Source organism: Ursus americanus, chromosome 7 (genome assembly GCF_024610735.1).
Source record: "Ursus americanus isolate L20-20 chromosome 7, mUrsAme1.1.p, whole genome shotgun sequence".
NCBI classification, from domain to species: domain Eukaryota; kingdom Metazoa; phylum Chordata; class Mammalia; order Carnivora; family Ursidae; genus Ursus; species Ursus americanus.
Genome location: NC_142133.1, coordinates 29,055,383 through 29,067,060, shown reverse-complemented (window position 1 = coordinate 29,067,060; position 11,678 = coordinate 29,055,383). Strand labels below are relative to the sequence as shown.

At 47.9% G+C, this 11,678-nt stretch overlaps 1 protein-coding gene across 1 annotated transcript; it reads right to left on the bottom strand.

Moving 5' to 3' along the window:
* Positions 1-3,268: 3,268 nt before the first annotated feature.
* LOC123786150 (uncharacterized) lies at positions 3,269-11,678 on the bottom strand. Its single transcript, XM_045788413.2, is given in 3 exon segments — positions 3,269-9,283; positions 9,285-9,736; positions 11,646-11,678. Coding segments are annotated over 3 exon segments (921 nt in total). The 3' UTR covers positions 3,269-8,847.

Genomic DNA, 11,678 nt, shown 5'->3' with positions numbered 1-11,678 from the left:
AGACAGGAGTCACAATCATTTAGTGACATGGAAGTGACATCTCATTATCTTTGCTGTAGTCTATGGGTTACAAGCAAGTCCCTAAATTTAGACACTTGGAGGCTCCATGAAGCAAGCTACTCTCTAGAATAATTTTCGGTCTCCCTCCCCTGGCAGTGACTCTAGGCAGGACACAAGATGGCTGGTTGGCCTACAGGGTGTGGAGGAAGTAGGAGTGTCTCTTACACACTGTGGACACAGAAAGTGGGGGAGATAGAGTGCCAGGCTCCAGTCCAAATGGCCCATGCTGAGATTCAGATCTCAAAATGAGTCATTAAATGCAAGACTGGGACAGATATCAAAGCCAAGAACTGAGGCACATGGGAGTTGGGTGAGAAGTAATTCAGGTAGTCCTTTAGGTAAGTGGCCCGCACCTGTGGCAGGGTGTTTACCTATCTTCAGGTTATCTCTGCATAGGCAGTTTGTCCATTAAGAGGCTGGGATATGGCAGACAGAAAGAACATAATAAACAGCTGGGAACTATGTGGAACAAACCCTTCCCTGCTTTTTCTTCCTCCCCTCTCTGGAGACCTGTCGAATGCCACTCTTTTTTTTTTTTTTTTAATTTATTTATTTGAGAGAGAGAGAGCGTGAGCACAAGTGGGGGCAGAGGAGCAAAGAAGGAGAAGCAGACTCCCCACTGAGCAGGGAGCCCGACATGGGGCCCGATCCTGGGACTCCAGGATCACGACCCAAGCCGAAGGCAGATGCCCAACCGAGCCATCCAGGCGCACCTTGAGTGCCACTCTAACTTTTCCTCTTTCAATGAATATTACCTTGTTCATCTATTCATTCAGCCAATAACTCTCTACTGAGCTCCTATTATGGAAAGGTATAGAGGTGAACACAGCAGATACCTGCCCTGAAAGAACTTTTTATCTACTTTCCCATGAAAACTGAGTGGAAAAAATCAAAGATTAAATTCAAATTAAATCAGCCAATCTGGTTAGTACAAAACCTTAGGAAAAACACTTTGGAAATCTCTAACTGTTGCCTATTCACTCGCATACTTCTCCCTTAAATATTCTACGCATTTCTTCATTCATTCAGCAACTACTTCTTGAGCTCCTATCACGGGTAAGATACAGAGGTGAAAAGGACAGACGCTCTTCTGCCCTATTAGAACTATTACTTCAGTTGGTGGGAGACAATATGCAAGCAAAGAAGCCAGTGCTTGGAAGAAAAAGGGAGTAACAGGACAGCAGGCACTAGGAGTTCCAGACGGACAAGACAGAATTGGTCTCTACCCTGTGTGACCACCTAGTCTAACGGGTGACAGATGGCAGGGCAACAAAGTGACTATGCCCAGTGAACTACAACCCTTTGCCCAGTGTGCACCCCTGATTCCACATAACTAGCTGACAGGCAGGGGTCTCACGGCATCATGGGATCAGAATTATGGAATTGCAGCACTAGGAGAGGCCTTAGGCCTTTATTTTTTCACCAGCACCGGGAAGCAGTAAACAGACAATCCAGGAACAGCCCCCAGCCTGCAGGGAAAGCACTGAAAGGACACTTCTAGTGGGCAGGAAATCCAGTGTAGCTAATGTGAAGGTCTGTCGTTTACTGGTATTGGGGAGCTCAGAATTGACTGATTTGGTCTGGTTTTTTTGCAAGAATTGGAAGTGAGTCCCTGCCTTACCTTTTTTCCCCTTAAATTCAGTGAAATTTTATTTTTAAATAAGTTTCTTGAGATATAACTTACACACCATACAATTCACCTATTTAAAGTATACAAAGTCATTGGTTTTTAGTATATCCACAGAGTTGTGCAACAATTATCACACTGAATTTTAGATCATTTTCATCATTCCCAAAAGAAATCCCACACTCCTCAGTAGTCATGCCCCATTTCCCTCCACCAGCACCTCCAAGCCCTAGGCGTTCACTATCCTGCTTTACCTTTCACTGCCTATCTGAAATTAAAAGGCCACATGCTCTATAGGTCTCAGTTGTCTCACCCAGTAACACTTCTGCTGGCCACAAACCTTCGACAAACAGGTAAGTCAGCGAGTAGAACAGTTAAGTGCAGAGTGAGTCACCAGGGCGGGGCGGGGATCGGACTTAGGGATGACAAAGCCTGGGTCAAGCAGCTGACGGAGGCAAAAATCCCTGGACAGCAGGATCAAAGGCCAAAGAGCAGTACAAGCTCGTGGCTGGGGACTGGCAGAAATGCCACAGCACCAGTGGCACTTTACTGGATCATGATAGCCTCCCAAATCATCTTCTGGAAGGCCCAGGGAGACAGTCCCACAGTGAAATAAAGCTCTTGGGATTTGGAGTCAGAGACCCCCCGTATAATTGCTGGCTCTCCACTTGCTAGTTGTGTGAACTTGGGCTGACATAAATTCTCAAGCCTCACCTTCCTCATTGGTAAACTGGTGGAAGAAACTGGGACTGGGATCGGTGGACTGCAGTGTTCAGGCAACCAGAACAATCCCCTCCACGGCTGAGGGCTGAACACCTGGACTCCCCCCATCACTTCCCCCAGTGAGCCACGGAGGTCCCTCTCCACGTCTGCCAACACCAAGCACATTTTTAAAAGAATGATCACATGATTATGAAAGCCGGGAATTGTCCTTTGGCTGTTCCAACCTTTGCAGCTGTGCTGCTGGGCCCCAGCTTGCTCAGGCCCAGGAGAATCCCGGGCAGCTTGGAGCACAGAACTTTCTAATGAGCCTCCATCCACAGCTGGGCCAGGCTCTTCACTACCCCACTATGGAGGAGCCAGGGTCTGGACTCAGGCTCTCCTTCCCTTGACCATAGGACCCCACACAGGGGACCCACACCCCACACTCAGGATGCATGGGTAGCTAAGCCCCTCCCCTGCCCAATCTTTTCCCACACCACCAGCATCTTCTCCCAAGGAACGGGATTCTGCCCACGCAAACACACACAGACACACCTCTCTACCTTTTGTTGTTGGCTCTCCATATGTCACCAGAGCAAATACACACAGAGCCTATTAACCTGAACCTGAAAGAGAAGCTGTAAACTGTCTTGTCTGGGGATCTCAGACCGACACTGAATACCCCTGGGAGAAAGGAAGGACTACCCTGCTTCCTGAGTCTATCTTTTCTTTCTTTTTCTTTCTTTCTCTTCTTTCTTTCTTTTCTTTCTTTCTTTTCTTTCTTTCTTTCTTTCTTTCTTTCTTTCTTTCTTTCTTTCTTTCTTTCTTTCTTCCTTCCTTCCTTCCTTCCTTCCTTCCTTCCTTCCTTCTTTCTTTCCTTTCTTTCTTTCTTTCTTTCTTTCTTTCTTTCTTTCTTTCTTTCTTCCTTCCTTCCTTCCTTCCTTCCTTCCTTCCTTCCTTCTTTCTTTCTTTCTTTCTTTCTTTCTTTCTTTCTTTCTTTCTTTCTTTCTTTCTTTCAAGATTGCATTTATTTGACAGAGAGAGACACATCGAGAGAGGGAACACAAGCAGGGGGAGTGGGAGAGGAAGAAGCAGGCTCCCACTGAGCAGGGAGCCCGATGCAGGGCCCGATCCCAGGACCCTGGGATCATGACCTGAGCCAAAGGCAGACGCCTAATGACTGAGCCACCCAGGTGCCCCTTCCTGAGTTTTTCTACACAAATTCTTTATCCTAAGACAATTATCGACTCCCATCCCCAGCTGCCTATCCTGTGTTTCAGGGTAGGAATCTGGAGACACTCGTGGCTGGCCTCAACCTAAAACTCAGGGAAGGAGCGAGGCTTTTGTGGTATCAGCCCGGACCAAGAAACCCAACTCCAGCAAACCTAAGCAAAGAAGGGGATGTGCTGGCTCACGTGGCCAGTGAGGCAGGGGTGGCTTTAGATCCAGGGGTCCATGGCCCCCCGTGTCACCTCTGCTCTCTCTACTCCCCCCTTTCTGCTTCCACACACGTTCCCTTATTTTTTTGCCAAAGGGAAACTTTGTGCAGACAGTCAGGGAGCTGGCAGGGTAACTCCGTCAGCCCCATTTAGCAACCCCAAGAAAGAGCAGCTCCCCTCTCCTACCCCAGAGGACTCCAGCAGGCCCTGCTTGGTCACATGCCCAGCCCTCCAGTCCTGGGGCTCAGTCCATCTCCAGGAGGAGGAAGACAGAGGAAAGTATCCTGGGCAGGCAAAAATAGTAGCTACAACAGTCCTCTACATGGCAGCTGTTTTCAAACATGAGAAACTTCTCCGCTCTAAGTAAAAATAGAGAGTAAATGCTCTAAATTAGAGGAAGAGTCTGGACGGCCAAGAGAGCTGCCAAGAACAGCCATTCTGCAAATAAAGCACTGTGTGCTAGAGTGAGACAAGGACGCTCCTGCAAAGCAACTGGTAACAGGCTGTCCTTGAGCACCCTGGCATCTCCCGACCATGCTCACATACAGGGAACAAGATGACTTTAATGTGGGCACCCTTGCCCAGCATGAGAAGAAAGGACGGGGCTCTCCCGCATCAGACTTTGGTGCTGTCTCCACCCTTGACGTGACTCTCCTCGTCTGGTGTGACCCCTAAAGGTTGCCCAGTGCTGCGCCCCACCCCCTCATTGGAGAAAACTCTCCCACCTTCTACAGGAGGAGGTCCACCTCTGGCCCATTCCAGGTCCACGAGGAGAGTGACTGTGGTCCTCAGGTTCTGGTCCAGACTCCCACCACAAGGGATATGGGACAGCTTCCCCCTGCAACCATGGTTACCTCAGAAGTAAACACATTTTGGGGCACCTGGGTGTCACAGTCGGTTAAGCGTCTGACTCTGGGTTTTGGCTTAGGTCGTGATCTCAGGGTCGTGAGATCGAGCCCCGTGGCGGGCTCTGCTGCTTGAAATACTCTCTTCCTCCGCCCCTCCTGCTCCTGCTCCCTCTCTCTCTCAAATAAATAAATCTTAAAAACAAAAAACAAAAAAAAACCACCAAAGTAAACACATTCTTCAAAGACAGACGAACCTTCCTCCTGTCAGCACACCCTACTCTGGAGTAATGATAGGCTCTCACGCCACCCTGGTCCCCACGTGCTGAGGAGCATTCAGCCTGCTGTACCCTTCTTAAAGCTTCAGAGACTTTTTAAAAATATTTCTTTCTTTCTTTTAGAGAGACAGAGCATGAGTGGAAGGGGCAGAGGGAGAGAGAGACTCAGACTCCACGCTGAGCACAGAGCCCGAAGCCGGGCTTGATCTCACAACCCTGAGATCTCAATCTGAGCCAAAACCGAGAGTCAGACGCTTAACTGCCTGAGCCCCCCAAGCACCCCAAAGCTTCAGATATTTTGAATGAGAGTACCAAGCACACTGTGAGGAAGTGACCAACGAGGGTGCATCAGCATGGGATGAAGAGGATAGTGAAGGAACAGTAAGAGTAGCCACCACCAGAGGAGGAAAACCAGAGAAAGAACAGGGACAGAGGGAGCAACACTGATGAGGAAAAAAGCAACAGCCACCATTCACTGAGCACTTGCTACATGCCAGGCTCTAGCACCTCACATGCCTGAACTCAGTTCATTATTTCTACATTTTAAATGTACAAACTTTCCAATGTACAAATGTTCCCCAAGATATTTTTTAACTACAAAGAGAAAGATAGTACCTTACGGAGGAGAAACCCAGTGAACACATGAAAAATTACCAAGAACAGAACATTGCTGGCACCATAAACCCCAACATGATGCACTGAGGACAAAACACACTTCGGTGGTATTCTTGCCCAAAACACACAACTTCATTCTAATCATGAAAAAACAAACCCAAATTGAAGGACATTCAACTCTTTAAAAGTACTCTTCAAAACTATTAAAGTCATAAAAGGCTAGGAAATGTGAAGAAACTGCAACAGATTGGAGGTGTCCAAGTCAAAATAACTCCTTGCATGTGGGACCTTGAACAGGATCCTGGAACAGAAAATAGCGTAGGCAATAGAATGTTGACTTCCTGTTGTTGGTTCGTCCAGGGCTGACTGTGACCATTGCAACACCGTCAGGGAAAGCTGGCTGGGGGTTGAGCGGTACTCTCTGTACTACAACTTGGCTGTGAGTCAAAAATTAATTCGAAATTTAAAAAAATTTTTTTAAAGATTTTATTTATTTATTTGACAGAGAGACACAGCCAGCGAGAGAGGGAACACAGCAGGGGGAGTGGGAGAGGAAGAAGCAGTCTCATAGCGGAGGAGCCTGATGTGGGGCTCGATCCCAGAACGCCGGGATCACGCCCTGAGCCGAAGGCAGATGCTTAACCGCTGTGCCACCCAGGCACCCCACGAAATTTAAAATTTTTAATTATTTTTGAATTTAAAGCCCTCTAAGTGCAAGATTTTTCCAGACAAATCAATCCACCTCAGAAGAGTAACTGAGTGGATTGGTCTACCAGCAGTGAAGAATGCCCCGACCCTGGATAAGGCGAGGAGTATTTCTGTCCCCCGTATTGTTACAAATTCACCACAGCTGAGTTTCTGCTGCTCTAATGGCCCTTATTTGTTAAGCGGGTTCTCAGCAGGGACTGGACCAGCACCCATTTCAATAAGCGCTTCTGCATTTTCTGGAGGAGTGACTGCAAGACCGGCTGCCCGGAAATGCTCCTCCCCAGCCTCATGCACCGGTGAGCTCACAATGAGGTTGTTCTGCATCTTTCGTCTGGTGCTCCAACCCAGCAGGACTCAGGCAGTGAGAAAGTTCTCAGCTTTCTTGACAGCGCATCACAGCCCCACCCCCCCTTCTTCATTCCTTCCATGGTGACTCACTTTTGGAGGCTTTCACAATCAAATAAATAAAGGCACTTCCCACCAACTTTAAGCCCAACAATTTCATCCCTCAATGTCCACCACTCCCTTCTCACATCCCGCAGAGCAAAAACCAGTGTGACATGATTGCTGTCTAAGCGGCTGGGGTTTGCCTACGTTCGATTATCTTCTTTATCTTTCTTTGTGCTTCTCTGGGTTCCTCTCATCTCACCAACCGGGAGGGCAACAGCAGATCGGAGGCTGCTGCCCAGAATCCAGAGCCCTGGCCTCCGGGCTGACTGCAGCTCCAGGAGCAGGCACATTGGTCCTCATGCTTCCAATGAGCCAAGTAGGCTGGACTTGCACCTTGTCACTGTGCGGGACCTTGGCACCTGTCATCTGGCTCCTGGGTCTCTGCCCAGTTAGGTCTCCTGCTAGGCCCCTGCAAGCCTGCCCCTTGGCTGTTTTGGTGCTCAGCCAGCAAAGTTCTGTTTTCATTCCCTTCTGTCCACCTCACACAGACTGGAAACAAATTATCCAATGATTAGTAAACACCTCATCGTTATGTCACATTTTGCAAGGAGGTGGGACAAGTAGAAAAAGGAATTCTGACCCCAGTGCCTCGAATCCTAGAACAAGAGGAGGCAGAGCCCAGGGGGCTACTGATTCAGAGGCAAGGGCTGAGCCTTCCTCTAGGGTCTGAGGCCACTTCGGGTGGGGCCAAGGGAGGCTGGGAGGGCTGGATCACTTCCCGCTCACCCAGGAATTTTTGGCAGCTGAAGGGGTGCGGCCCGGGCAGGGTCGGCTGTCTGTGAATGAAACCCAGAGCCCCCTTCCAAGGTCACGTCCCTGGCTACTGAGCTTTGCACAGAGGGCTACATGGAGACTAAGGCAGAGGCCCTTCCAGGCCCGTTCCACTTGTCACCACCAGCAGATTAACAAACAGGGAGGACAAGGGGCGCCATGTCTCCCAGCACAGAGCGGAGAGTGTCGAGGGGAGCAGGTCAACGTGGTGAAATGCTACAGAGGTCAGGAATGATGAGAAACCAGGCTGGGGCCTCCTGCCCCAGTTCAGGAGAGCGGGCAGTCAGAAGTGCTGGCCTCCGCCCCTCCTAAAATCACCTTGAAATGACAATAAAGGGTAAAAATGAGGAAACCCAAGGCAGCACTGGCAACAAGGATGCTACCATCAACAGAAAGACGGGAAATATATGCAATTGTATTACTGGACAAACCAGATAAGGGGAGGACAGCCCGGAACATCAACAAGAGAACACTGCAGGGATATGGGGTTGGCCTTCCCAGGGGAGCCTCACAAAGGCTCCCAGCTTGGAGGAGGCAGTTGGGGTGACTTACTGGGGGCCTGGCTGCACAACAGCTGGACCAACCCCTCCAAACATATGTACACACACACAAACACACACACACAGAGTTGGGTGATTATGAGCTCAGATGCCTACATGCCAAGAAATGTTCCCTAAACTGAGCAGAGGTACAGTGTTCAGGTTGGGAGGAGAAGCTGAGTAGAACACCCTGAAACAGACCAAAAGCTAAAGGAGAAATGGCAGCTCCAGCACCTGGGGCCGTCTCCCTGCTCAACCCCTGAAAGGATATGGGCCTGTACCAGGACACAACTCACACAGACCCTCACTCAGCCTTCCAATGCGGGGAAGTAGCCTCTGGGGCCAACAGCCTTGAAAAGAAGCTCTTCCCAGGAACTTAAACGTCAGTTCAGTACATTCATTCAAATAAATGGCCAAGGATCACTTAGTTTTCTCTTCCATGAAAATTAAGGTAAAAAACAGGCATGCCTGGGTGGCTCAGTGGGTTAAGCATCTGCCCTGGGCTCAGGTCATGATGGGATTGAGCCCAAGGTCAGGCTCCCTGTTCCTCAGGGGGGTCTGCTCCTTCCACCCCTCTCCAGCTTGTTCTCTCTCTCTCTCAAATAAATAAAATCTTTAAAAAAAATTAAGGTGAAAAACAACATAACTAAGGCCTGATATACTTCATTAAGATTTATCAAAACAAAACAGCGCTAACTCATCTAAGTCACTGCATCCACAGACGACAGGCTGCTGTGGAAAGAAGAGTAATAAAAGAACAAGCTATTGTTGGGAAATTAAAAAAGAAAAAAGATGGCCAAAATTTAAAAATCTCTATAGAGGACTAAGCAAAAGAAAGGTTTTAAGACTGGAAACAAATTTTTCTTTCTGTTTGCTGCAAAAAGCTTTATTGTTTCCATTTGGTCCAGGCTTGGGAGAGGGCTCCAGGGTGCTTAAAAAGCTGCCTCGTGGCTGCAGGGAGAAGCTCGGGCATAAGCGGTGGCACCTGGGTGGGAGGGACCCCCAAAGGGCCCCCTCAAACGCTGCTGGGCTCCTCCTCTTCCAGTGTGAGCCTCGCCCAGCCCAGCCTGAGGGGGGGCCTGTTAGGTGGCGGCCCATCTTCTCGATCACCTTCTCATCGTGGTTCTCCAGCAAGTCACAGAGATGGGGTCCTGTGTGCGCAGAACCCAGGGCGTGCAGATCCAGACAGGCCTGGTTCTGGTTCCTCTCCAGAACCCGGGCGGGGACAGAACTCTTTTGAGACCGCTTCCGCCCGGCCTTTTCGCTGACTTCGCATCTTCAAGAGACACTCAGCACGCTCGTGCTTCTCCTCGGCCAACAGGCGGAAGAAGCGGCCCGCGCGCTCCAGAGCCACATCGTCAAGGTCAACATAGAAACCCGGAGAGAAGCAGGTGTAGGAGGCCTGCAGATGCATGCTGACCACGCGGTTGACGGCGGCCTCCACCTCAGTGAAATAATTCTGAGGAATCTGGGAGCTCACCGTTGATCGGTAATAAGGAACTAAGCTCAAAATAGCATGTTGGCTGGTCCCGGAGGCAGAGGATGGCCGAGAAGATGGCTCCAAAGTTATCACTGGAAAAAAGGTTGGGAAGTGGTGGGAGGCTGATAGAAGGGGAGTCCTTGGGTCTGTTCCATCCAAACACTGTTGAAGCAAGAGATTCGCAGGACCTGGGGGCGCACTGCCAGAAACCAAATTATTTTTCTATTGGATTGCAGTACAAGTTACAGCACATCCTTATCTAATTGACTAAAAATCATCGTGTATACTCAGAATGGGTCACTATCTTGGTAGGAAAATTATACCTCAATAAAGCGGTTATAAACAATAGCCCAGCCCCCTCGGCCTTAAGAGGCATCATTCTGGGGCATTGTTTTCCACACTGTTCTCCAGAGGTGTCCCATGGGCTGAGCTCCAATTCCGTGGTAGCAGCTGGTTTAATACACACAGCTTGTTGGTTGCCTTCCTTCCCAACATCACCTCCTCACCAAACCGTGTACCTGAAAAACTACTTGGGGAGGAATCTTTCTCTTAAGGTGTATTTCTGGAAGCCCCAAACCAAGGGCAGAATATTTTTTTCTTTTTGCTGCAAGTTAAAGAAGAGGTGGTCAAGTTGGTGCCAGGATCAGGGTTACTGATGACATTTCAGCAGAACAGTCGGGGAAGCCAACCTGGGAAGGGCTTGGTGATGAACAGGAAGGGAACGTGAGCTGAAGACAGGCCAGGAAAAGGTATGTCGCGGATGGCAGGTTACCAGAGCAATGAGAGGCCCTCGCTAACCCCCAGGACGATCTCTTCACGTGGCTTACTGCTTGAGTAGAACAAGGACGACAGCATTCCCCTGCTGCGGGGCAGCTGTCGGGAAGCCACAAGCACTTCGTTCAACAGCCAGACCTCTGACTGGGAAATGAGCCTGTGGGTGACAATCAAATTAAAAACTCTTATTTACAACGCACACTAGGCAGGAAGAGAGCAACCGCCAAAGCTCAAAAGCCACCATGGTTTCTTGGGTGGAAATTGCTAAACCGGGAAAAGTCACACAAAAACGTGAGAGAAGCAGGAAATATTCCTCAACAGGACTCCATTTCTTCAATTTAAGAGTTTTTAAATTTTATATATATGTATGTAACACACACACTAATGCTGTATTTCAATTATTCTAAGATGTGATATTTCACATTTTAATATCTCTGCAATTCAGGCATACCATACAATAGAAATCATATTGAACTGACTTTTAATGGTAAATAAAATATTACATCTTAAAATTAGTAATTCATATTCAATGTGACAAGATTTTTTTGGCTCCTTAAATATAAAAAATGCCTCATTCTTGGCTTCTACCTTTCCAAACCATTACTTTAAGACTTGAATAAATCAGGACAAATACTTCAATTTTTCAGATTTACTGTTAACTCTAACAAGGTGAAGTTCAGCTTCAAGATTACCTGGCATATGTTACTAGCATTTAAAAAATATAACCAATATACCATCAACATTAAGGAAAAACAGAATTTATCCAATAATCACAGCCCAGAGGATGAAAAATGTTTTCAACTGTTCTAAACAAGAATTTTTACTTCATCTGACATTTTTCATAAAAAGGCAAATCACATTGAATTAACATTTGGCCCAAGTAAAGGCTTCATTCATTTCAGTTTTCCTGGAAGAGAGAATAAGTCATCCTTTGCCTTAATAAATGCATTTTCCCCTTTCTGCATCTGAGGGGACTAAGATAACCCAGAACACCAAATATTCTAGACCACTTTCAATCAGGGGTAGTAGGAGATGGTCACACTTAGGGAGGCCTTTAAATTTGGATTCAACTTCCAAGGAATGCAAAGTATTCCCTCAAAGTCTTGTCCTTCTTTTCCATTCTCCCTTGACAAAATCCAGAAAGGAAACCAAGGTCAAGGATGTCTCCTTCATCCTTTTCCTCTTAACACCTGCCTGGGTTTACAAAAACTTAAAACCAGGCAATGCTCATTCAGCCATGACCTTCAAACTTAAAATCAACATGATTTGGGAGTAGCCAAGAAAAAGGTCCAAACGTGTTTCTGCTGAAGCCTCAATTGAGCAGTTCTCAAAGAATGAATTAGACTGTGATGCTTACATCCACGAGATGGAGGCTCAGGGGAGAATCCAT